Source organism: Notolepis coatsorum, assembly GCF_963971535.1.
Source record: "Notolepis coatsorum genome assembly, chromosome: 6".
NCBI lineage: Eukaryota > Metazoa > Chordata > Actinopteri > Aulopiformes > Paralepididae > Notolepis > Notolepis coatsorum.
Genome location: NC_140170.1, coordinates 139,908,663 through 139,936,637, shown reverse-complemented (window position 1 = coordinate 139,936,637; position 27,975 = coordinate 139,908,663). Strand labels below are relative to the sequence as shown.

The following is a 27,975-nucleotide window of genomic DNA, read 5'->3' as shown; positions in this document are numbered from 1 at the left end:
CTTTATTTCATCTCTACATTTGGCGCCGCCATTCTGTAAACCCAAAGCAATAAATAATAAAATTATTAAATCAATCATTACACTTAGGTAACCATTACATAAACAAGTGGACTAGCATGTGTTCAACCTGTTAACGCTACCGCAGTAGAAAAATAAGCCAAAAAAAAAAAAAAGTACAAAATAAAATTTTAATTCAAGACAAATAAAGCAATACGCTGAATGCTAGCTCTGAGCACACCGTGTGGTGTCTGTAAGGCATTAACAATGGGAGCTTAGACTGCACACTGTGTATGTGAGCGGTAATGTGGCACCATGGGCGAGACACCAATGTCACTGACACCCTGTTGACAAAGGGACACAAGAGCCTTTCGCTTGTGCAACAGGCTTAAGTCTCTTTTTACGTTACGTAAGAGTGCTTAATCATGATTGTGGTACAAAAAAATAAACGATTCCATGAATAGTCCAACATAAGACAAATACTCATCTGAAGGGAAAAGAAACCCTTCGCTCTAGTTATTCTACTTTATCTCAAGGTGCATTGGCTGCGGGATCGACTTCATTCTCGTTCCCCAGACTATATTTATCGTATATTCAAAAATGTTTTAAAACTCTGGAAAAAAAACAAGGTGAGGAAACCATTTGATGGAATAGAAGATCCAACGCGATGTTCGTCGGTGTGTCCTGTGGACTGAGTGCCAACAATGTTCTAGTCCAATGCCGCAGAGGCCACTCGGATCCTAGCGGTCCACTTCACCCCTCTGGGACTCCTGACCTTTGACCCCTACACCCTGGTTGAGGGAGGTCTCACTCCAGGTCCTGCAGGTTGATGGTGCTTCCTGTAAACTGGGAATTGTCTGAGCCGTTGTCGTCCTCAGTCATGGCAGACGGTTCCTGTGGTGAGACAGAGGAAGTTCCCTTTATTTACACATAATGGTTTAGAAACGGAGCGCTGACACATTTTCTATTTCAAAATTACAAACTCCTTCCCAGACGATGCATTGCCAAGATTTGAAGATTTTAGACAGTGTCCAGCCAGATGTTATGCAGAGTGAAGATCATTCCCCCAAAATACAAATATCACAATATGACCAACAGCTAAAGATTAGTCCACAAATCATCACATCAACAAATTGATTTAGCAATAGCCTAAAACATCCAGTCATGTGCGACTTCAAATCATCAAATAATTTTCAATACTTGTTACCAAAACAGAAGAAGCAACTTAATGGTAGTTATGTTTGAGGTTAAATAATTTCCCTGGGTGAGATCTTGGCGCAGACGACTCTCATGCATGCAACTCCTGATACAGGCAATCCGTCTTTACAAACACTACCAATATGTAATATGTTGTAGCCACAAAATACAGAAAATAGCCACAAAATACAGCTAAGTTGATGAGCTGGAGAATGGAAACATGTCTATTCCCACTACCTTGTTTTTGGCGGTGGAGCTATCCACTTGTTGTTTGGATCACCAATTGGGCATTTAAAATTGGGAGCCTGTGGGGGAGTGGATGCTAGAATAGTGAGTGTGTCACCTGTAAAATGTTGACAGGCAGGTCAACAGTGAGCTGGGAGTGGGAGCTGGAGGGCTGGGAGCTCAGCTGGAAGGCCAAGTCCCCGTCACTGGCTGGGTCGTCCTGCCATTGTCCACAAACAAACCCATGTTTAGATTAGATTCAAATGTAATGTCATTATACAGCACAAGTACAATACAACGAAAAGAGGTTTGGCATCTAACCAGAGTCCAACAGCAAAGTGCAGATCAAAGTCATGTCTTCACTATAGTCTTCCACGTTTGTGGCACCAACTCATGTTGAAAAGTTACTCAACAAAGTAAGGGCGTGAAACTTAAATTGATGCATCGTGATGAGTCAGTATAAATGTCCAAATCCAACTGCACCAGTTATTAAAATGAAAGTCTTTGTTTATTTTATTGCTTTATAAACATAATTCTGTGAAGTGAACTAATAACTTTTAGGTCTCACCTGCAGCAGTTGGATCTGGACATACTGGGCCCCAGTGACAGGGTCCCTGAGAGTCAGCCCCCCATTGGCCGCTGTGGCACCTTCACCAAAACGAGCGCCCGAGGGAGCCAATGACGCTGAGGCACTGGCTGTCTTCCCGCCCTTCGTTTTTCTCTGGCCTAATCCTGAGCTCCCTAGAATAAACAATATCACAATTACTATGACAGGCATTAGCACTGCAGACATGAACACAGTGTCATAGATGTGAAGCATGAGGGCAGACTCTCTTGACGCAAGTTAAAGTGCCATGTCTGTGGATCGCCACTAGGGGCAGAGACTACAACGTTTAAAAGGCACCGTCTAGAGCAGTGGTTCCCAAACTGTGGAGCGCGCAGCACCCTAGAGCACACCAGCTAAAACACCAGTGTTACCTGAGGAGGCAGCAGGGCCTCTCTGCTTCCTCTTCTTGGCCAGCTGGATGGCTCTGTAGTCGGTCCTTGCTGAGCCGCCACTCTCCTAACACAACCAACATGTTAACATTAGTAATCAAAACACACTCCTCTATATTGAAACTAAAACAATTTTTTTACAGTATCTTAAGATTGTAGGTTAGAGCAAGGTTCCTTCATTGTTAAATAAATTTGAGGTCAGGAATACATTTAAAATGTCATGTAGGGCCTATACAACGGAAAGTACTCTGGTTGTTCAAAATAATTGCAAAACAGACTTTTTTGTCTTTTGTATCGAGGCTTCGATTACCATTGAACTTGTATTGCCCTCCGCTACTAACCAGGAAGGAGCTTGGCGATACCGAGTTGAGCTCTGGGTCTTTCTGAGGGCTGAAGCCACTGGTGCTGCCGTGACCGGGGAAGACAAACTGGGTGAGGACCTTCCCTCCCTCCTGTGAGCCCAGCAGGGGCCCCGCACCACCCTGGCTCCCCACCTCCACCACCTTGGACGAAGAAGAAGAAGAAAGCAGCTCTGCCAAAGGGGCTACCGCCAACGAGGCCGTGGACTCGACGCCCAGCACACCGGTGGAGCCTAGGGGGTGCGTCAGCACGTGGTCCGCGGAGGCACCGGCCCCCTGCATCGCGAGGGCGGTGAGGGTCCCCAGGGCCTCCGGGGTGACAGTCTGGACGTCGTCCAGGTTGAGGGTTCCCTGAGGGGGCAGGACATCTCCCACCGTCCCCTCCAGCACGTGGTGGGGGCCCATGTCGGCACCGGCCGCCAGGATGAGCGGGTCCACGGCTTTGGCCAGGGCGGCGCCAGGCCCGGTGCCCAACGTGGTGCCCACCGAGGATGAGGTGAGGATACCCGAGCCGACCAGGGAGAGGTCCATGGTGAAGGTGCCTGCCACGCCAGCCCCACAGAGGGGTACCCCTATTCCTGTGGTGGGAGCAGGACCCCCAGGTACACCGGAGAACAGGGAACTGAGGTCCAAGTTTGTCAGCTGGTCGCTCCCGACAATACCCGACCCAGCAACGGTTGTTGGGGTGGAGCTGATGAGCTCGCTGCTGGGCGTCAGGGTGGGCGTGGTCTCCAGGTGGCTCAGGACATCTGGGGTTGAATGAGGGACACGATTTACAAAGTCACAATTGTAGAATCACAGTGCTAGTGGTTAGTGGCAGGCTGGGAGAGTGTAGTAGGTGGCTGGGAGAGTGTAATGGGAGGCTGGGAGCTCAAGACCCATTTTTAAACTCTTGCTTTTAGCTGATTTAAAAATCCCTGTTGTCATGCTTTTTAGCTATTTTCTTAATCTTGTTTTGCTACTTTTGGGTAGTTTTAAACTCCTGCTTTTCTTTTCTTTACTCTTCTTGCTTTATCGTCAAATGTTGTGTTTTTATTTTTTTGCTCTGTTGAGCACTTTGAGCTGCATTCTATGTATGAAAGGTGCTATATAAATAAATATTATTATTATCATTATCATCAGTGAGACATGGTGGTGGTAGTGTTATGGCATGGCCATGTATGGCTGTTAACACTTTCTATGCCACTCACGAGTTTTCTCGGAATTATTAATATTTCGTTGAAAGCCACTCACAAGATTTCTCGGATTTTTTTTTTTTGCGATCCGAAATCATATTGCATCATGCGAGCCTACCCTAGTATACCAGAGCGCCGCCGGCGATCAGATGTGGAAAAAAGCGCCCCCTATCGTCTCCCAGATGACATAAGGGATTTTGGAATGGACTCAATGAAAATGGATGGGGGAAAAAATCCTGTACTCCACATTTTCCAGTCCACTGATGCAGCCGGGGTTATCACAGTTCATTCTGGATCCTCTGAGCCCCGCGGAATCATGTGTACTACTGTATCACGTTGGATCTCGATTTTTTCGAATGGATATTCAGCCAAATGCTTCAGAACTCATTGGAAGGCACTTCACAGTGCAGATGGACAATGACCCGAAGCATACTGCGAAAGCAACCAAAGAGTTTATTAACACTTTGGATGCCCAACCCGAGTTTTCTCGGGTTAACGCCCCGCGGGTTGAATGCCCATAACGAGAATATTCGTTTCTCGTTTTTTTTTTTATATTGGCGATCTGAATTCATATTTCATCAACCGAGTCTACCGTTGGTAAATCAGCCACTCCAGGCGCTCAGATGTGAAAAAAGCGCCCCCTATCGTCTCCCAGATGGTAATTCACCCTTTTGGATTGGACTCAATGAAAAGGCATGAGAAAAAAAACCCGGATTCCACATTTTACTTCTCACGCATGTGACCGGAGTCGATCAGCTTCATTCTGGACCCTCAGAGCAGCGGGGATTATGTGTTGTACAGTATACGCGGTGGATCAATAAAAGGATCACTCCCCCCCCCCCCCCCCCCCTACAGCCCTGTAACAACCCCAACCCACTCCCCCCTCCTTCCGTAAATGGCGCTGCCTATGACGGCTGCCAGTCTGTTTGCGGTGGTGAATATGCATATGTTTGTCTCAAGGCTCTGTACCATTATTACTATCTAAAATGTAATAATTGTGGAATATTACTGTAATGAGCTGTATGTGTATGATCCAAGCGTCCTATGATCCTCATAGGAGCATAACAGAAAAAAGCATTCCATGTGAAGGTATTCTGTATCTTTGCATGTCAACTAATAAAGAAACTTGAACTTGAACTTGAGGATAGATTTTCGGAATGGCGATCAGGAATTGGAATAATCCATTTGGATACCATCTGATCTCGGGTAAGGAATCTATTTTACCAGTATTAGGATAATCAGACCCGTTTTCACGGAGATATAAGCTTTTTCTTTTTTTGTGATATGGCTGTTTGACTCTAAGAGCGATCAGGAACCGAGAGAATCGATTTTCAGCGCGCGGCACTAGCGTGCACACGTACACATATACTATCGATAATCTAGCGTTTATTTGAAAACTATTCATAAATAGGCAGACAAATGACAACGTTCTAGAATATTACAGTACGGGGCAATTATCATGGAATCCTCTTTTTTCCCCGTGAAAACGAGGGGTTTTCTAAATGCTATGAAACGGAAATAAACCGATACAATCTGCTTCGACAATGTTGACTGGAAATAGGTCATTGATAATGCGACTGGCAGATTAGACACATAGCCATAATTTAAAAACATAGATTAGGCGATATTAATGCTAACATTGAAGTGGATGTGGGCATTCAAGCACTAAATGTGCGCCCCCTGCTGGGCATTCAAAGTGTTAAGGCAAAGAAGTGGAATGTTATGCAATGGCCCAAGTCAAATCACCTGACCTGAATCCAATTGAACATGCATTTCACTTCAAATAAGCAGGGACTGAAGACTGAAGTTGCAGTAGAGGCCTGGCAGAGCATTGCCAGAGGGACGAAACCAGTGTCTGGCGATGTCTATGGATTCCAGACTTCAGGCAACAAATTATTTGCAACCAAGTATTAACTCTTTTAGTGCCACTCACAAGATTTCTCAGTTTTTTTAATAGGTGGTTGCGTGCCACGAGATTTCTCGGAATTATTATAATTTTAATTTTTTTTGCGATCTGAAAAATTATTGCATCACCCGAGCCTACCCGAGTATAGCCGAGCTGCGCCGGTGATCACTGTGGAAAAAAGCGCCCCCTGTCGTCTCCCAGATGACATAAGTGATTTTGGAATGGACTCAATGAAAATGAAATGGGGAAAAAAATCCGGTACTCCACATTTTCCAGTTCACTGATCCAGCCGGGGTTACCAGAGTTCATTCTGGAGCCTCAGAGCCCCGCGGATCATGGAGATCTACAGTGTCGCGTTGGATCCATACACGTATCGATTTTTTCGAATGGTGATCAGGAATTGGAATATACCAGTTGGATTCCATCTGATGTCAGGTAAGGACTCTATGTTATCAGTGGTAGGATAATCGGAGTAAGTTTGATGAAGTTATAAGCTGTTTTGTGAAATGTCTTCTTTCGGTTTCACTGTAAAAGTCTGTGAGGAAATCAACGGAGCGATTATCCGCGCGCGGCCGTAATGTGCTTGCGTGCACGTATAATATTGATCATCTAGCGTTTATTTGAAAACGATTCATAAAAAGGCCGACGAATATCAACGTTGTGGAATATTCCACTAAAAGACGATTTTCATAGAATGCTCCAGAATGAGCAGTTTTTTATATCAAAACGGGGGCTTTTCTAACTGCTCTGAAATTGAAATAGAAAACGACGCGATAAAAAAACAATCTGCCTTCACAGCACTGACTGGAAAATAGTCTTTGATAATGCGATGGGCAGATTAGACACATAGCCATAATTTAAAACATAGATTAGGCGATATTAACGTTAACATTGGCGCCGATGGTGGCATTCAAGCGGTAAAACGGAAAACCAGGCGTGGCACTGAAAGAGTTAAAAGTGACCATTTTATTTATGGATTGTTAGTTTGTCCAATAAACTTCCGTCCCTTAAAAGCACATCTTGTTTCATTTCAAGTCCATTGTGGTGGTGTACAGAGACATTGTGGTGGTGTACAGAGACATTGTGGTGGTGTACAGAGACTGTGTGGTGGTGTACAGAGACCGTGTGGTGGTGTACAGAGACTATGTGGTGTACAGAGACCGTGTGGTGTTCAGAGACCGTGTGGTGTTCAGAGACCGTGTGGTGTTCAGAGACATTGTGGTGGTGTACAGAGGCCGTGTGGTGGTGTACAGAGACTATGTGGTGGTGTACAGAGACCGTGTGGTGTACAGAGACTATGTGGTGGTGTACAGAGACATTGTGGTGGTGTACAGAGACATTGTGGTGGTGTACAGAGACTATGTGGTGGTGTACAGAGACTATGTGGTGGTGTACAGAGACCGTGTGGTGTACAGAGACTATGTGGTGGTGTACAGAGACATTGTGGTGGTGTACAGAGACATTGTGGTGGTGTACAGAGACATTGTGGTGGTGTACAGAGACTATGTGGTGGTGTACAGAGACATTGTGGTGGTGTACAGAGACATTGTGGTGGTGTACAGAGACCGTGTGGTGATGTACAGAGACTATGTGGTGGTGTACAGAGACCGTGTGGTGATGTACAGAGACTATGTGGTGGTGTACAGAGACCGTGTGGTGTTCAGAGACCGTGTGGTGTTCAGAGACCGTGTGGTGTTCAGAGACATTGTGGTGGTGTACAGAGACCGTGTGGTGTTCAGAGACATTGTGGTGTTCAGAGACCGTGTGGTGTTCAGAGACATTGTGGTGGTGTACAGAGACCGTGTGGTGTTCAGAGACATTGTGGTGGTGTACAGAGACCGTGTGGTGGTGTACAGAGACTATGTGGTGGTGTACAGAGACTATGTGGTGGTGTACAGAGACTGTGTGGTGTTCAGAGACATTGTGGTGGTGTACAGAGACCGTGTGGTGTTCAGAGACATTGTGGTGGTGTACAGAGACCGTGTGGTGGTGTACAGAGACCGTGTGGTGGTGTACAGAGACAAAATTGTGTCCATGTCCAAATATTTATGGACCTGGCTGTAGCAGCATGACAACAGAAATAAGTGATATCATATTGTAATTTGTGCTGGAAATACTAAGAAAAACATTGTGATAAGATAATTTGGTCATATCGCTCAGCCCCAATATCACAATACTATAGTCAATATTTCCTCCGTTCCTTGTGAGGTCTCTGGCAAGGGGCTGTGTACTAACCAGGGCTGAGGTGATGGTGCTTTAGCATGTGGCTCTTGAGGCTGCTGCGAGAGGAGAAGTGTTTGGAGCAGTTGGCCATGGGGCAGCGTGTCCTCAGGGTGCTGGCATCCTGCTTGTGTTTCTTGGAGTGGATGTACAGGCTGCTGCGCGCAGAGAACTTGGCATTACAACCTACGACACACACAGAACGGACATGACAAGTGGTTGCATGGGACCATTAAACTCTTCGTTCAAAAAGTAACAATGTTTGGATGACTTAATAGTAGGGGTGGAACGGTACGCATTCGAACCGTACACCCAGGGGAGGAAATTAGGCCACTTTACTCGCCAAATGCGAGTATTTTTTACGTTTGGCGAGTGATTCATGAAGACCACTCGCCAGTCTGGCGAGTTGACAGTGCCACGAGAGCACTGCACAAGACCCGCGGACATATATAATGTTTAATAAAAGTTCCCGCAGTACTGGCCAACCCGTGGACATATATAATGTTTAATAAAAGTTGCCGCAGTACTGGCCAACCCGCGGACATATATAATGTTTAATAAAAGTTCCCGCAATACTGGCCAACCCGCGGACATATATAATGTTTAATAAAAGTTCCTGCAGTACTGGCCAACCCGCGGAAATATAGAATGTTGAATAAAAGTCCCGTGGTACTGGTCATCAGTCAAGGAAGCACTCGCAAACAGATAACGTTAAACACAGAAGATGGAAAACAGACAGACTGAGCAACGGGGAACTGCATCCAACCCTAGTACAACTCTCGAGTCCAAGGCAAGGACACATTTAAATTACAGAGGTGTATGTTAGTCTATTGCGCACCGGACTACGACGTAAGGTTAGACATTTTATTTCATGCTCAAAAGCCCCTGGCTTGCACATCGCAGTCACGAAAGGGGCTAGCTCAACCAGTGCACAACAGCAGACCAACCCAACTGACGTTACCACAACACTTGACGGTACTTCACAGCACTGTCGTAAGGCCACCGTGCCGTCTTAAAGGCACAGTGAACACTCGGATGCATACACAACATTGACGTGGCTTGACAACCGAGGTTCAAAGTTAACTTGATTGAAAACTTTATTAACAGATTGCAGAATGGGTACAATACAGTACGGCTCAATACACACAATTGTTAAGGGGATGCAGACCAGAGAAAGACCAGGGCTGTACGCTAAGCTTTTTCACTAGGGGCACACTTGCCCCTAAATGAGAAATTTAGGGGCAAAAAATATTTTTTTAGGGGCAAATTTTTTAATAACAATTTTACCATTATTAAAAAAAATATGTTCCTCCTGCCTCATTACTGTGGTCCTTTTATTTAACATTTAAGTGCGTTTGTTTTCAGGTTTGTATCTTTTATAATGAACCAACTGAGAGTGTGTAAATCACTAATAGAACAAAAACAACAAACTGTGTGTGTGTGTGCGCGCGCTTGTGTAGTGCTCCTTGAATGAGATCATCACAACACACACACACCATTAATCAGGAGGAGAAGAAACTCTGCATACATTTGTTTCACAATGAAAAGTGCTTTAGAAATCAAATGAATTATTATTATTGTAAATAACCTCATGAAAGGTTTATTATTTGTATGGGTAATTACCTGCTTCATATTTATGATGTTACTGGTTTCAGTGTGTGCCTAAAGTGATCAATGTGTTGGGCCGTTTATAGAGATCTATGCCAATTAATGTTTATGTATATCCGGGACTTTTTTTATATAAGAATTGAGAGGTATTTGTATATATGACCTTTATTTTGAAAACTGTTGCAACGCAACCTTATTTACATTTGCGCTTTTGACAGTGAAATGTTCAGTCCAACTTAGCTCGAAGGAAAGACTAATAAAAAAGGTTTAATTGACCCGTATGAGGCTCTTACGGTAGGACTTTGATTGTTTATAGAAGTGGAATGTAATACTATGCAAAACGAGAAATAAACAGTGATTTTACCAGCAGTCATTTCATTTCATATACGGGGAACCGACTATTATTAGTATTATATTATTTGCATATCGTCTCATTATTAGATAGATAGGTTGATACTTTATTGATCCGCGGTGTCAATTTAAGTAGGCAGTATTTCACGTCCTAATAGTGGGGTACTCACGTAATGCATGGCTGATCCTGAACGTTAGAAGTTTCCGTGTCCCCGTCAATCAATCATCACATCATCACGTCAATCATCATCATCTTATCATCTCTCCACATCGGACGTGGTTGTCATAAAATTGACTGATATCCATTATCCACTCCGTTGTTCTTGCGGAGCAAGAGCCATATTATTATTTAAAGGAAGCGGCCACCTTCAGTTTCGTTTCGCTAGGAATTATGGGATTTGGTGTTGGATGTATAGACTACGCAGATAGGGACATGGTCTTTAATCGCACGATAGACTACAAGTTCCAAGTATATAGCGTGACCCAGATTCACTCCGCGCAAATCTTTTTTTTCACTCAGGCTATCGGTGATCGCAGTAAGTTCATTCATTGCCGACAGATTATTTCATAGCACCACGACATTGTGTCGCACTGACAGCTCGCGTGAGTGGCGTCATCACACGCCTTGGATAATTTAGGAGTGAAATGCGAATGCAAGGCTTGAAAGCACTACTCGCAAGCCCGCCCCCAGATAATATTTACCAATCGCAACGGCCAATTAAAGGGGCAATTCGCGATCATATCATCGCAGTGTACAGGCCTGAAGACTTTCGTCTTGTTTACATCAGGGTCCCCCATTTTCAATTCATCATAACATATGACATACACGACATACAGATAGACAGTACTGCTACATCTATACATTTCACATCTATCTATCTATCTATACACTTCACAACATACTTCGGTTTTTTTCTTTCACTGCCCAACCCAGTCCAACCCAGCATCTTTCACTGCCCAGTTCAGCCCAACCCAGTCCAGAATAGATCCCTCTTTCATGTTAATATGTGTTATGCTAATATTGTGAAGAGTAGAGACTGTTATTAATGTTTTATGCTAATAAATATTTTAAAAGAGTAGAGACACGGTGTGATTATTACTATGATTGAAAATCAATTTAGACGAAGACATACAAAGAAGTAATTATCACAATTAGCGATTTTTTTTGGCTGGTAAAAAATCAGTTTGTCTGGTAAAAAAAATCAGATACTCGCCAGTTGGCTGGTAAGCCAAAAAGTTAGTTTCCTCCCCTGCGTACACCGTTCGGGACAACCTCCACGGTTCGGGGCGGGTGTGTGTATTGTTCGGTTCCGGGGATGCGCAAAAAAAAGAAAAAAAATTAATTTGGAACGGAGGCGAGAGATGGTGGGCGACGCGCTGGCTGCTGGCAGGAGCAGCAGCAGGTTCTAGTCAGTTTGTGGAAATGGCAAGCGCAATATAAATCAATCTTCATTACGACTTTAAAAACATAGCCATCAACGTTACATAGGCCTACACAGTACACACATCTCGCCATAACGTTAGCACGGTTTGTACAACACAGCGCATGTTTAACTATGGTAGCCCACCAGCTCTAATACAGCCAATGAAATGTTACCGTAGCTACTAGCTAGCAGAGGAGAAAATGAGTCTGAGAGGCGGGGTGTTGAAAGACAATGATAGGCATTTATTCAACATCCAAGAAGGCTAACATACAACTGTGTTTACTAACTCCAACCGGGACTATTTCCGCTTTTCCACTGCATGTTATCAACTCGATTCAACTCCGGTAACGTTAGTCGAGAAGGTCCGAAGGTACTAGTGTTGTCAAAAATATCGAAATATCGATACATATCGATACTGAATATTTAAAATGGTTTCGATACTCATTTCCCGAAGTATCGATACTTTCTGCAGTACCGATACCAGCTGGCTTGCTCCCGCAAGTTGTTGACAGACAGACGCGCTGCCAGAGCACGCTTGCCCTTCCGCCTCCTCCTCCTCCTCAGAGACCGGCAACAGACACAAGCTGCTGCTGCAGCCTCCTCCCCCTCACAGCCGGGCAGCCCTGTCTTCAGTTTGTAAACAAAGCTATTATTAGCTAACGTTAGCTGTCGTTCCTCCGTTAGCTTATGCTAGCTAGCTGGCCACCTTTATAATTACTTCATGGAAACGGAGTAACGTCAAGCCAAGCCCACCCACACTACACCAGTACACGCATGAACTCGACACAACTACCCCGTTTCCAACGTTAGGTCGGAGCCCATCCTACACTAGTACACGCATGAACTCGACACAACGTTACCCGGCCTCCATGAAGTGTCCAATTAGCAGCAATGTTGTTGAAAATGTAACGTAAATAAATGCTCCGAGCATAGCTCCGGAGAAATCTCCCTCTCTCTCTCAAGTACCCTCGTTTTCGGGTCATAACTAGAAAGGTGCGCTCAGTAGACCTCAAATCTCCAGCAGCCACTCTCTCTTTATCTCTCTCTCTCTCTCTCTCTCTCTCTCTGATCTAAAGAAACAAAGGGTTTAAGATGTTGGTTCTCTTTGGATCCACCTATATATGTGAACAGACATTCTCAGTCATGATGTTTACCAAGTCCAGGTACAGATCCTCTCTCACTGATGAACATCTGGCAGCTGTGCTTCGCATCTCCACCTCAGACATGCAACCTGACTTTGATGGACTTGTTAAAGCTCAACAGAGACTGGATTTCTCACACTGAATGAAAAAAAAAAGAACTGAAGAACACTAAAATGTGGAAATATAACAAGTGAAATGGGACACTTGATGGGACACTTTTTGCACAGTTCTGAAAACATTAAATGTTTAATATAGGCATGTAAAGTAAAAAAGACTACAAAACTGGGACACTTTTCTTTACACAGTTCAGTGACATGTCTTGTTTATTTTTGCTATAAGATGATGTGATGTCTTTAGAAAGCTAAGAAAATCCTTGTTTCAATAGTATATGAAACTCAAAATGCCCTTTGTTATTATTAATGTTTCACATTTTGTTTATCTTTTTGGAAATAAATTCTATTTAAATAAATGATATTTTTGAAAGCTAACCTCACCTTTTAATTGCCAAATAATAACATACACTCTTACCAGGGGTCAATGCCATTTACTGCTTTTTATATAGAAATAAAATGTATATTATGCATAATTGAGTTTGGAATTTTGGCCCGGCCCCCCAACATATTTTCAGTTGCTCATTCGGCCCCCTGGGGAAAATAATTGCCCACCCCTGCCATAGACAGTTCCAACTCCCCGAATTACGTTAATCCACCACAGTTTCACAATAATTACTGTGTTGCACTCAATATTTAAATAATGTTAGTCTAAATAAATGTAGACAGACAATGTACGTATTTTAAAAATAGAATGAACAGAGCAGTGTTGTTTTGAAATAGTAGTACAGTGTGTTAGTTTGATTTATGCTGCATTTTATATTGATGGCCTGCTAATTTATTTGTTTATTTTAAATAACTGACTTTTCCTTTTGATAGTATAAGATAATTGTATTTCAAATACTGCACTTTAATTTCAATTTCAAGCAGAAAACTAATCTTTCCATTAAAAACTGACAATCAATGTGTGCCAAACATTATTTAAGGCAAACAGCTGTAAACTTTTATTTTTTTTCTCAAATAAATAAGCATGTTTACATTTTTGGAGTGTAAATTTTTTTTATATATATAAACACAATGTACAAACAAACCGAAAACCGCGACCACAAAACCGTGATACGAACCGAACCGATGATTTTGTAAACCGTTCCACCCCTACTTAACACTGGACCGTCCAGGAGTATATACAGGTTTCGGTGCCATGAGTTGTGGACCAGAGCCACGTATATAGCCGTGGCAAGTTGTTAGTTTTATTCCATATTTATAACGCTATTAACGTCCGCGATCAAGATCCATGACCTACCCACATATTTGATTTTCGAAACATGCAATACCGGCCAGATCCGCTTAGGGGCGCCATCGCTCCACTGCAGTATCATTGAGGGGATTTAAAAAAAAATCTTTTACAGTCTGTGGGCGGATCATATGAGCCTCGATTCCAAACGAAGACCCTCCATCTTTGATCACGTTACCGAACGCATATTTCAGCCTGGAATAATGGGATTTACGATTAGCCAATGGACATATCGATCTACCAGAATCCGATGACTAATGAAGAAATGCTGCCGGCGATCACATGGCCTGACGGTAGGATACTATTCCCCCAAATTACAGCTGGATTGGACATCGTTTTAAAACCTAACGTGATAGATCACCGACATTGGCTACCTGAACGCACACTCTATTGCTAATCAATAATACTAATGGGCGTTCCCCGCCGCCCCCATTTCATCCATAGATGCTCTGTAATAGTCCGGATGCTACGCAGTTTGTTTTATTTCATTCATATATATACAGCAGAAATGGCGTTTGATATAACGGCGCCAACGTTTAGCCTATTATCTAGCTTCCTGAAAGAAAGAAGAGATGAAAAGCACGATAAACCTTATATTCACGACGCTATAAAATGACAACCAACCGAAGGATTTTTATTTTCTTTAAGCCATTATGAAGGCACGGTTTATGCACTCAAGTGACAATGAGAATGGACAGATAGCAATAGTATAAATTATATATATAGCTCTTAGAAAGTACATCGGTTTGTAAACAAACCTCTGTCCTCTGAGGCATAAATCGCCGCAAGAGTGTGGTCGCCAAAGTGTTAATAGTCTACGACATCAGAAATTCGTAAATCAACATTTGACGACTAACTATTTTTTATTTATTTTTTAACCAGGCAGGTCAGTTAACTTCTTAACCTCGGTACCGGGCCGAGATTTATTTCACGTCACAATTAGATCAATCCAGTCCATATTATGTGATGTTGTGTTTCTTTTTCCAAATGTAGCCAAGAGTAAAGACCCTAACCCAGGGAACAAACTTAACTATATACTTACCAGCCATTTGGCTGGTAGATTTTAAAAACTACCAGCCAGGCAGATTTTTTACAAGCCAAAAATTATTTTTGACTTTGACTGAGAAAATAATAATCACACACAAAGGGATAATGGCTTATAGCAGACTTAATGAGTTTAGAATATTTCAGATAATGAAATGTTTATCAACTATCCAGTTAGTATTTATAGTGTAACGTTTGGCTTTAAATCATATTGAACGTAGAGAGCGAGAGAGAGAGAGCGAGCCCCCCCCGTCTGAGTTGATGATGTCACACACACTAGACTATGATATCAACACGGAACCTGGATGCCCGATGCATGAAGCGATATAAAGAAACCAATAAATGTGAAGTTATCTTTGAACCCCTGTTGTCAAGCCTCGTTAATATAACCCCTTTCCTCACTAATGGAACTGGTTTTGTGGACTCAATATTTCGGTGCTTTGAGCGTTTCCAGGGTTAGCAGCTAACGCTAATTAGCTTAGCTTAGTCAGCTCATGGTCTGTGGTCTGTGTGTCTATAATGAAATGATAGGAAAAGCTCTGCGAAACGAGGCTGCTAGAATACATAATCTGAGAGTTTTTAAGCCAAAAAACTTCAAAGACATATTTAGGGGACCTCAAATACATCTTTAGGGGACCTCAAAGACTGATATGAACTTGCTGAGAAGGACTACACTGCGAGACCTTTCATTTCCATTACTTCAAGACAACACAAGAAATAAACTAAATAAATCAATAAACAACACTGATCCAGAGGAGAACCTTATAAAAGGCCTGTACCGACCTTCAGCGTGGCATTGGAAGGGCTTGGTGCCCAGGTGTGTGATGCTGTGGCCTTTCAGGTGTTCTGCCCTGGTGAAGGACTTGCCACAGCCCTCCTCTGGACAGGTGAAGCGCCGGTCGTCATCGTGTTTCCTGAAACACATGCAGGGGAAGAAGGCTGGTAAGAAGCTCTTGTACCACTGACACCAACATGATAAAAATAAATATATATACTAGAGCTGGGCCGTTAACGGCGTTAACGTGCTGCGTTAACGCTATACTAGTATCGCGCGATAATATAATCAACGCATTAATCTTAATAATAATAAAAAAAAAAAAAAAAAAAAAAAAAAAACCTTTATTTACCCAGGGTAGGTTCGCTGAGCACAGATGTTCTTTTCCATTCACACCTGGGAGCTGCCCAGTACAACCACAGTTGACACCATTGGCCACTGAGCAACTCCACTGGAGCAGTTGATTCAAGCCATGTCACATAGTTCAAGTTTGAAATTATTCTTTCTGTTTTGCTCCTGAGAGTGTGCTAGATACTGTACTGTACTGGTAATATTATGTATTTGTGTTAACTTCTGAATAAAACAACTTATTAAACACAAGTACATCTTATTGAACATTATTTTGATATTTCATTACCAATTATCATAGCAAAACAGCTTTTTCAAACAGTCTGTAATGCATTTTGGAAACGGGAGATGGGCTCATGGTGTAATGGGCCACCTGGCCTGAGAAACATAAGGAGGAAAGAAAAAGTAAGGACTTACTTCTGGTCATTATTTGGGTAGAACACACATATTTTGAATGCCTTCGGCAGGTTTTTTTTTTTTTTTTTTTGAGCCATTTTAATCTAGATTAAATCCAGGATTGCAGATAGATTAATCTAGATTAAAAAAATTAATCTATGCCCACCTCTAATATATACACTGCATAATGGATCATCAAATGATGTTGAGAAAGGTAGAAACAGTCAATGAAGTAAGAAATGCCTAATATATAAACTATGTCATAAGTTTCTAATCACCCAATCCATTGTGGTTGCCTTTGTAACTTCCACCTCTTTCTTTTGTGCATGTTATGTTATAGGAAATCTTTGAATAAAATGTATAATGGGGCCGCTAAAAAGAAAACCCACCGCAGCTTTCTCCAACAAAAAATTATTTTGAAGCGAGAGCGGGACCACCTAACAAAAGAAAGTTTCAAGAGGAGTGGAAGTTTGGAGATAGCGGCGTTTCAAGAGACTACAGTATGATGCTGGGGCTGTAGTGATGAGTTGTTCCGTGTGCCGCACGTATGTCAAAAAAGAAAAAACAGAAACACGTTGGTCATCGGTAGTAAATGAAGCTGGAAGCCATTAGTGACCATGAACAGAGCCAGTGTCACATTGACTGCATGTCTGTGTCTGTGTCCCGGATTCAATTGGAACCTCTCCTCTCAAGACCATCTGTGGCTAGGATAACAGTCATGTCAGAGCAGAGGTGGAAACATAGCTACACTTCTCTTAACAACCTGCCCACTGTACCAAGATATCAAGAGACTTCCCATGAATTGCAAACACCCAAAGAGAGTTTGAAAACATGACAAATAACGTAAAACTCCCATACCTACTGGGTGGAGTACAGTAATGTGCAACTGTACAGAAAAGGACATCCAATGGAATACAACCACCATAAAGGCTGTCAATCATGCAAGTATTCCTGCACTACCTGTACTGTACTGATCTCTGTACATAGACCTGACAAACAAGCACATACCTTTAAATACACTTGAAAGACTGCTGGTTTCTAAACGTTATGTACACAGATATATGCGTCATATGTACAGTATATGAGTCTCATTATGTTTTGAGTTAGTCTTTACATTTTATATACCATATATATACGAGACACAATTGTTTATTTTTTGGCCGGTAAGAAATATGCTTGGCAGGTAGATTTTTCCGATCTACCCGCCACTGGCCGGTGAGTCAAAAAGTAAATTTCGGGCCCTGCATCTGCACCTTTGATTACATCGTTTACTTCTCATATTCAGAGTTAATTATATTGTTTACACCGTTTATTTGACTACTTTAGTTTTATTGCCTATATTTATGTCTTTCTACTATTACCATGCCCATACCTGTACACCCCCCTACTGCTATCCCCAAGGGGATCAATAAAATAATCTCTTATCCATCTTATTCAATATATAAAACCGAAAAAGTGGGTTAGATGATGGGCAGCCTTACCGTTTATGTCGCAGCAACTTGGACATGCTGGTGAAGGACCAGCCGCAGCCTTCAGAATCACAGACAAACGGCCTCTCGCCTGCGACCAGAGGGGCGATACGGTCACAATATGGCAAATTCACCGGATAGCAAATAAATAACCAGTAGAACAGAAGCCCTAGACAAATCAATGTCTTCAAGCCCTGCTAGTAAGGAGGCTTTCTGGTGAAAATGTCTTGAGGTTAGTGGGGTTTTCCATTTGGCTCTCGATGTTTGTGAAAATGCAATGCTATGACACGTTGAATGCCAATTTTATGGACAGTCATGTTCCTAATAAACATAAAAAATGTCTCTATCATTCTAATACTTAACTCATTCAGAGCCACGCCCATATGACCAAATTAGGTCTAGCATGCCAGCACTGAAGTCAATGGGAGGACGGGGATATTTGCAAACGCTTAAACTATATCTTAAATTATGGCTATGGGTCTAATACACCCGTCGCTTATCAATGACTTGCTTGCAGTCAACATGTACAAAACGGATTGTTTTTTCAACGGTACATCCGTTTTGAATACGAGTATAGTTTGAGATTTCTAGTAATTCCAGAGAAATCCGCGATAATAGCCCTTTAGTGGAATACACAAAACACGTCGTAATTTTTCTAGGGATGCACGATAATTATCGGGCCGATAATTATCGGGCCGATATCAGCAATTATGACGTCATCCCGATAACGTTATTAATAGCTCCGATAATATATAATACATTTTTTGGTTAAAAGAAATCCGTTGTGGGTGGATTTGGATGAAGGGCGCTTGTTTTTATTATAGCCTCCTCCCGTTTTGCCAGTACTGTGGTATGACTGACAGCGTGTGGTTTAGGAACAGGGAGTTTTACACAAATCCAGCGCTCCCTTTCTTGGCTGTGACGTAGTCACGTTACATTCGGAGACAGACAGTCGATCTGCCAATTACGTCCCTCCGTTTGCACCCACCTCTTCTTCTTACCACCAATCAGAAGCTCTCGTTAGTTTATTTACCTCCGGATTGTCGGCCATTATTCTACTCGGAGCTATAACGTTAGCTGCTCCCCGCCAGCCACATTGACAAGTACCAGCGCTTATACATTACTGGCAAATGTCTTGTTGCACTTTTGGCAACGAGCGTTGTCAGCATCGACTTTAGTAAAATAGACCCAGACTTTTTTTGAGGAATTTAAACGTCGCAAACTAATCTTGTTGGCCGTTTTCTATCTCTCCTCCCTCTGTCTCTCTCTGCGCGAGCCGGCTGTGCTCTTTTACACACACACACACACACCCACACACCACACACACAGTCGAGAGCAGAGCTGTCTGAGTGAGTGAGTGAGTGTGAGTGAGTGTGTAAGAGCACAGCCCGCTCGCGCAGGCAGAGAGAGACCGAGGGAGGAGAGATAGAAAACGGCCAACAAGATTAGTTTGCGACGTTTAAATTCCTCAAAAAAAAACTCCATAATTTCTCGAGTACCGATAGCAGTACCGATGACGTCGGAGCTTATAAATACTTAAAAAAAATAAATAAAAATGGATTAAAAATAAATATATATATATACATTTAAAAAGAAATTATAATACAATAAATATCGGTTATTGATATCGGTTATCGGCTTGAGGAGCATAAAGTTATCGGTATCGGTGTAAAAAAATCAATATCGTGCATCCCTAAATTTTTCGGCTGATTTATGAATAGTTTTCAAATAAACGCTAGATTATCGATAGTATACCGTAATTCCTCTAATAGTGACCGGTATTCAATTACAAACCGGGTCTCTATTAATGGCCGGGTGCGCTCTTGAGCTAAGCAATTATAAGCCGGCCTCCTAATACAAGCCGGGTTACTAATATACTGAGCTGCATACTGAGCTGCTAAGGTAAAGTTACTTGATTTCACTTTGAAAACGTTGAAATGACCAGTGACCACCTGTAATTGCACTGTTTACTATTTCATACAGTACTTGGTTTCAATAAATGAACCCAGTACATTTTACTGGGTTCAAACTGACACAAAATGTTGATTTATTCATTATGATCCGTTTGAAAATTAGAAATATAGGCCTCTCTCTTATACATGCCTCCTCCTAATAAAAGCCTGGTACCCACTACAGTTTAAGCAAATACAAGCCCGGGTCACTATTAGAGGAATTACGGTATGTCATTATGCACGCTAGAGAAGCGGGCTGAAAATCGATTATCCGTGCCTTGGTCAGCGCTAACGGCACGCACACACACGCTCCGATGGCGGAGAAAGGAACATCTGATTAACCCAAGACTGGTGAAATAGAGTCCTTACCTCACATCAGATGTTCTGCAAAAAGATTAATCCAATTCCTGATCGCCATTCCAAATATTGATCGCGTTTATTGACCCAACGTTATAGCCCAAAACACATAATCGACGCTGCTCCCAGCCTCCCCAGTGAATGTGGTAACACAATACTGCTCGACTGAGAAGGGAAACCCCGGACCGGATTTTTTTTTCTGATGGACAGTCCCAGCCAATGCAATCCAATGATGTGCAATACCACCCGGGAGACGATAGGCGGCGGTATTTGCCTTTTGCGAGCTCAGACCCATTCCCAATGATAACATCAGGCTGGATTGATGAAAAATGAATGGATATCGGCATCGCTAATAAAAGAAATAACGATTAAAACCTGACTATACTCGCGATTGGCACGGAACGCATGGCGAGTTAACCCGACTATACTCGTGGTTGGCACGGAATTAGTTAAGATAATATGAAAACATGACTGTCCATAAAAGTGCATATGTTTGCGGAGTAAACCTAATAAGTTGTTTTCAGTCGAATTCTCCTTCAATTCATGGTGGGGGTCATGCTACAGCAGGGTTGTACGTTAACTTTTTTTGCACATAGCAGCTAGAGCTGCCGCGACATTGATGTTTTCCTTACCGCACAAATTTGCTAAATATTTCCTACCGCCGCGGTTATTACAAAAAAAAAAAAAAAAAAAAAAGTTTGAATGCATTTTTTTTTTTTAGTAGTAGTAGTCTACTCTTTATAGCATATAGCCTGCCTCTAGTCTAAATGTCTATCTTTAGCATGAATATTGTTTGGGATTCGGCAAGCACGCATTAGTTATTGAAAGTGAAACACGGATTCGAAGTTTCCCCTCTGGTCGTGCGCCGTTCACTCTGTGTCGCGGGCAGGGGTGGTTACCCCCCCGACCCTTTCTTATTATTATTACTATAAAGTTACTACTTTATAATAAAGGCATTCGTTTTGTGGCATTAACATTATATAGTTATACGTTCAATAACATCAGCGTATTTACCGGACCATAGCCAGGCAAGCAATACTCAATTCATATCTCAGTTCCTTTCTTTGCTCAGAGCGTGCTGAGTTGTCCCATTCTGCGGTCTGTTAATAAAGTTTTCAATCAGACAAGTGTATAGAACGAAGGGCTTTTATTATAACATTCGTTGCAGACAGTAAAATCATTATGTCTCGTTTAGTACTCCTGAGGAGCGATGGTAGTCCACTCCGGCGGGGAGCTAAAGCTAACGTTATTAGCCGTATTGTGATGAGCTCTGATCAATGGCTGACATTCAGGACGTAAAAAACTGCAGGACGCTCCAACGTGGGACGCGTCTCTCTTCTGACCAATCAGTGGTCTGCAATGTTTCACGTGACTTTTCTGGTACCCAATAGGGTCGCTTGGAACCTCGATAGAGGAGTAGGGTATATCTGCAGAGCCGCAAGCCCAACGAGGAGGAGGGTACTTTATTATTATTATTATAAAAAACAGCGGTGATGCGGTATTCAGCCTACTCTGCGGTGGCCGTGATGCAACAGCGATACCGCGGTAATGCGGTAATCGCGGCAGCTCTAGCAGCACTGGTGCTACAGAGGTTGATAGTTTTGTAGCACAGGCCAAAATCTTGTAGCATCTCTAAAAACAACCACACATAGTGCAGTTCATCACTTAAATAGGTATGTGACTGGCAAAGGATATGGATCTTGCATACAGGGCACACAAAATCCAAACCTTAACAAGAAATGTTTTCAGACAAACATTTTCTCTTTATTTGACCATAATGGTAAATTGCAGGGACAGAACAACTGTATACAAGACATCAATATGTTACGCTTCAAATTAGCACTGCAAATCTGTTTACATTTGTCATACAATGTTTTTTTTATTGAGAAGTGTGTAAATCACTAATAGAACAAAAACAACAAACTGTGTGTGTGTGTGCGCCCTTGTAGTACTCCTTGAATGAGATCACACACACACACACTAGAGCTGTCCCCAAGCCTGTTTTTGGGATTCGAACATTGCCAGGAAAAGATGTGCTCCTAAATAATAGTCTTTTGGGTATTTTATTTTGATAAATGGCCACTTCCATCCACGCCTCACTCCAGCGTACTTGACTAGTCGCAGGTTCTCTAGTTCAGTACTGTCGAGTCTTGACTTTAGGCACATAGTGCGGTTGAGTAGTAGTACCTACTTACTGGTCACGGGAGGCTTCAATAATGTTTGGATAATAATCCATTTTGTGAATACATTTGTTGAAACTAATTTGTTGGCCGACGGCTCCTGCTATCTTAATGTTGGCAAGCTATAGCTAAAGGGCTGCGCTCTAACGTTACATAGCTTAATTAACGTGCATAACATAGCTGTGTAACGTTAAGCAACTTGTGTTCCGCTGGGAAAGCATCAGCATCACTGCATACACTTTGTTTAATCCAAACGTCCATTCGGAAACGTTGTATTATGAAATAAGATGGTTGAGCCTGTGAGTCACTCAACTCTTTTTTTCATGATTGATTCATTTCCTGAAAATGTATGGCAGGGACCCCTCCTCCTCCTCCCGACTAGACTTGTTGTGACCCGTGTTCGCGCGGGACTTTCGAGTGATTGTAAACACAACATCGTACTGTGATTTTTTTTTTAATCTTTTCCCCCCTCCTTTTTTCCTCCGATTTTCTCCCATCCCAATGTTAGTCGTTATGCCAATTCCCAATCCCCTTCCTGGTCGCTGCGCACTTAGGGGGCGAAATTAAAGCCCGCCGCCTGCCAGGGGCGCTCAGTTTTTACCTTTGGCACTTGCCACTGAGAGCCCTGCCCGCCGTGTGGCGTGTGGACGTGTAGTTCATAACGATACTCTTATTTTGAAAATCTGTGCGGGTCTCATTTCCGGCCCAAGCGCAGCTAGCGTCATAATATCGATGGCTCTGGCAGTTAGCAGCATTCGGTTCGTATGATATTCTTATTTTGAAAAAAAACGTGGCAACGAGTCATATCCGCCCAGCCGGGCCAGCCCTGCAGCGGGATACTATTGGCTTCTGCTCGTATCAACACAGAGCGGCCCGCAGCTCTAGTGCCACTGCTAACGTTAAGCTCTCAGAATGGTAGCAGCTCGCCCGCAGCATCTAGTGCTAACGTTAAGCTCTCAGAATGGTAGCAGCTCGCCCGCAGCTCTAGTGCTAACGTTAAGCTCTCAGAATGGTAGCAGTCTGCTCTAGTCTAGATCGGACCTCCATGAGCTGCATAATACCTCCGTTCCCTCGTTAGCTAGCTCGCGTTAGCTAGCTCACTTAGATCGATCTGTCCCAGTAAACTAAATTGTCTTAACGTTATCTACCGGGCTAGCAGTAGCTACAGATAGCTCCTGATATCAATGTCTTATAACATTGATTGAATGCGTATTCTAGCTGAGGGCATGTTGAATGTGATTTGACAAAATAACCGTAACGTTAAAAATAGGTCCAGCTGCATCGCCGGAGAATCCTTGCATGCTGAATGTAGGGTCTAGCTGAATATAGGGTCTAGCTGCAGGGCCGGAGAATCCTTGCTGGAGCTGGAGGCTACTCAAGTATACACACAGACAGTGGAGCTGTTTGCAGATAGCAAGCATTTTGACTTATTGCGTGGTGGCGATGTCTCGCAGATAATACAACTACAAGTATGATTATATAATATATATTTTATTTTAAAAAATTTGTTTATATAAAATATATATATATTTTTTTTTAATCAAAAAAATGTTTGCAGGTAAGAAATATGCTTGGCGGGTAGACTCTTCCCATCCACCCGCCACTGGCCGGTGAGTCAAAAAGTTAAGTTCGCTCCCTGTATCACGTGCTTCCTCCGACACGTCTAGCCAATCAACCGCTTCTTTTAACCTGGCAGCGCGGAAAAGGCAGGGACTTAGTTATTTCCTGGTCGCAAAATACGCTCTCTGGAGCTATGCTGCCTGTAACATCTACACACGCTGTTGTTGTTGGGCTGCCGGAGCTGCGCTTGTGTGGAGACTTGCCACAGGATTTTCAAAATAAGAGTATTGATATGAACCGAACATCTATCGCACGGGTGCTAGTGCAGTATATTCATTCATCGCACAGACCGATTTTTCGGCAGCACGTGCGACATATATGTTGCTCTGTACAGCCCTGTGCAGAGAAGGGTTTTTGAGGGCCTAGTTCACCTACCTGTGTGACTTCTCAAGTGGATCTTAAGGCGACATGCCTTGTCGTACAGCTTGTCACAGCCTGGGTAGGTGCAGGTGTAGTGGCCCGTCTCTCTGGAGTGCGTGCGGCTGTGAGAGAACAGGGCACTGAAGGTGATGAAGGCTTTCTCACAGCCTGGAGGAGGACAAGGGGACATGGGGAGGGACAGCAGGGGGTTACAAAGAGAGATAATTTACCCATCTCAAACACCGCCCTCTTCTCCTGATCCTCCAATCACAATTGTTAACAGATAAGTCAATTGAAATACACAAGCACTGAGGGCTGTAACAATGTGGTCTCAACAAAGGCAATTTGTGATTTAAAAAAGGTGCTTAACACATCCTGCGCCAAAAACGTCGTACAACGTGATTCAAGTGCATGCTAATTCTGCCATTCCACGGCGTACAACGTTATTGAGATCATATTTCATTTTTTCGCCATGTTATTCATAATTCCCTCACAAAGCCTGGTCTGATGCAGTGGGAGCCTGCACAACTCTGCAACGCTTCAATACTGCCGCCTGGTGGATGATCGGCGAGTTACAACCGGAAATGGATCTCTTGTGATCTCGGTGCACCGGGGAAATGCGTCCGGCACTCACATATTGTTACGGGACTCTAGACACACATCGTGTATATGGATCACTGCCATAACTCAATAATCGAGATGATTTGGGCATTTATTATTATTATACAAACCGTTAATGGATCCAGTCGATCGCCGTCAAATAAGTGGGATCTTTCTCCTCCAGTCTCATCGGCGAACAGTAAGAGGACGCTGACGTCATTTTCAGCGCGTTTGTTTATTATTATTCATGCAAACTGCTCTGATCAATATATCACCCATAAAGCATTTACTGACGATCACGGAATTATAAACGACCCTGCCCCCCCCCCCGTTCATCCGCTCATGATAAGTCATAACGTTTAGGATCATGTACCGTTGAAATTTTTTTATATAGCGTGTATCGCCAACAAACGGCAGTTGATAATCTATATATGCGTTTATGCCTATAAATCACGTTCTAGGAATTACTGCAGAAAACGATAAAAACATTTATATTCTAGACGCTATTTTCATATGAATCTATGAATGAAAAAGTATAACGTTCCCACATCCTGAACGATAGATAATCGATGTTGAATGAGCCATAGTAATGTCAATTTAGCCATACAATTTAAAAGGGTATAGCCCTGCAAAGAAGGTGAACATCTCCATAGGCTTAGACTGGTGGCAGTGATCATACATTGATGGATATAAGCGTGGCAGTTAATGTGTTAAGCAGAATGTAAACAAAGCTCCTGGAGTCACCTGGGAATTCACACTTGTAGGGCCTCTGGGGTTCAAAGTGGACCCGCTGGTGGTTGGTGAGACGCGTGGCGCTGCGGAACCTCTCGTTGCAAATCTCGCAGACGAAGGCATTCTCCTGGTCGTGGACCTTCACGTGGGCCTTCAGGTTGTAGACCGTGGTGAAGCGCCGGCCGCAGCCCTCAAACTGACAGACATGTGGCCGCTGCTTGTCGTGGGACTGGAGGTGGCGCTTCAGCTTGTAAGAAGTGGCGAAGGCCCAAACACAGCCCTCGACGGTGCACTGGTAGGGCCGAGGCTCCTCTGTGTGGTTGAGAAGGTGGACTTTCAGTTTCTGACGGGTGTCAAAGGTGCAGGTGCAGACAGAGTCGGGGCAGCTGAAGGAGATCACGGTCTCTTTCTTGGACCTGATGAGATGCGCCAACTGGAGGTCCTCATCACAGTCTGGGGCGGTAACTATAGGGGGCGGGGGGACCAAGTCGCCCTCTGTTATGGCACACGTCGTCCCTCCTTCCTGTTTAATGATGGGACCGGAGTCTAGAGAGGTGCCCAGCTCTGATAACGAACAGTCGTCTACCAGGGCCAGCTCAGAATCACTCACAGACAAACCGAGCCGAGGCTCTTCGTGCTGACTAGAGCTGGTTACCGCCAAAGTGCTAATCTTCCCTATGGATTTAGTACCACTATCATAGTTGAGAAGAACAATGTCCTCATGGTCTTTCATGCCCAGGTGTTCCTTCAAGCTGATCATGTCGTCGTCTTTGTGGACATAGCCCTCTGGCGGAGCAGCAAGAGTCAGAATCCCGTTTTCAATGGTCACTATGATGCTTTGGTTGTTTATCATGATGGTTCCCGAGAAGGTCTCCCCGACAGGCGCGCTGCTGGAGGCCGCCTCCGTGTTCTCGGTGAGGCCCGGAGTGTCGGGAATGAAATCGGAAGTGTCCATGGCTTCAACGATACCTGCGTTTGCTGAAATCAAGGCACTGCCGTCTTTGTTTTGGGACTGCGATGACAGCTCGTTAGGCCTTTTGCCATCAATGTTTTCAGTGCAAATCTGGCCACAAACCGTATCGCCATATTCGTTCGTCAAAACATCGCCGCCGGTTTCGTTATGAACAGTTTGTTTAGCACCACTCGCCGAAGTCGTCTCACCCACAGAGCTCGCGTTTAATATATTATTACAAACAGGGACGTGGTTTCCGAAGTCCTTGGCTGCGACACAGTTCACATCGGATTCGACGACAATATCGGTGCGTTCGACCTCCATTGAATCAGTCAGCTCAGGTTTGGAACATTCAGTCTCTTTGCCCCCCCTCGTCTTATCGCCGTCCATCGACAAATAATCCGCTCGGTTTCTGCTCGCTTCACCACTGCCACTGTCTCCTTGAACGATGTTGAAAACGACATAAAACTCCTCGGTGTTTTTGTTGGTCCGGGTTGTGTTGTTGGTGCAGCTCCCCGGGGCCGCCGTGCTCTCCGGCTGCAGGGAGGCGTCGTCTTCATGCTGCTGCTGCTCCTCTTCCCCCTCGAAGAAAGGCAACGCCATTTGCAATATCGAATCGTCCACGTCGTACTTGAATGATCTCAGGAAATCTTGCGTAAAGTGTGCGTTTAGTTCCCGGTCTTTAAAACCCGTCACGTTACAGAGTCCGACATTCGCGGTTTGAGTTTCGTGTTGCGAGTTGATTTTAACGCAGTTGTCTTGCTGCTTGCAGACGGGTACGCGAGGAGCCCCGCTGCCATTTTCCGCCAGTAGGCGAAACGGAGATGTTCTACTAGGCCTATTGTTGTTGTTGTCACTTTGAAGCCCATGCGATTCCAAAAGTCCGTCTGCTTCGGGTTCGTTCGAGATAAAGCGAGTCGTTGACGTTGTCCTAAGTGGAGACGAACCTGTTCTATGTGGGGCGCCATGTTGAGAGTGAATGTTTTGGGCACCAGAAAGCCCCTGGATTTCCATCTTGGTATCCCTGTAGCAGCGGTACATAAAAGGCCCGCCCTTAACGTAGAAGGAAATCCGTGTACTACTTTACGCCACTCCGCAGTTTATTGCAAACCACGGCTTCGTTTCAGGGAAGCTTAGGACTGGATTCAAGCGGAATGGATCGGAGTAGATTGCTGTAAAGTGAACTGTCGCCACCTAGTGGCAAGGAAACTATAAAACGGAAGGGTCAACATCAACACGTCAGAAT

The 27,975-nt window shown here is 43.6% G+C and overlaps 1 protein-coding gene across 4 annotated transcripts; it reads right to left on the bottom strand.

Moving 5' to 3' along the window:
• Nucleotides 1-6: 6 nt before the first annotated feature.
• On the bottom strand, nt 7-27,743 carry LOC311230229 (zinc finger protein ZXDC; the record flags this gene model as incomplete). Of its 4 annotated transcripts, XM_084316440.1 has the most annotated exons (10): nt 7-891; nt 1,538-1,639; nt 1,988-2,160; nt 2,398-2,482; nt 2,757-3,523; nt 8,091-8,261; nt 15,772-15,902; nt 17,989-18,067; nt 24,461-24,613; nt 25,790-27,743. In XM_084316440.1, the coding sequence occupies 10 exons, from the start codon at nt 27,741-27,743 to the stop codon at nt 805-807; spliced, it is 3,702 nt and encodes a 1,233-aa protein (XP_084172566.1). In that variant the 3' UTR covers nt 7-804. The 4 variants fall into 4 exon arrangements, 1 of the variants encoding a protein (XP_084172566.1); XR_014619781.1 differs by lacking the exon at nt 1,988-2,160 and having other exon boundaries at nt 2,726-3,523; XR_014619782.1 differs by lacking the exon at nt 1,988-2,160.
• Nucleotides 27,744-27,975: the final 232 nt, after the last annotated feature.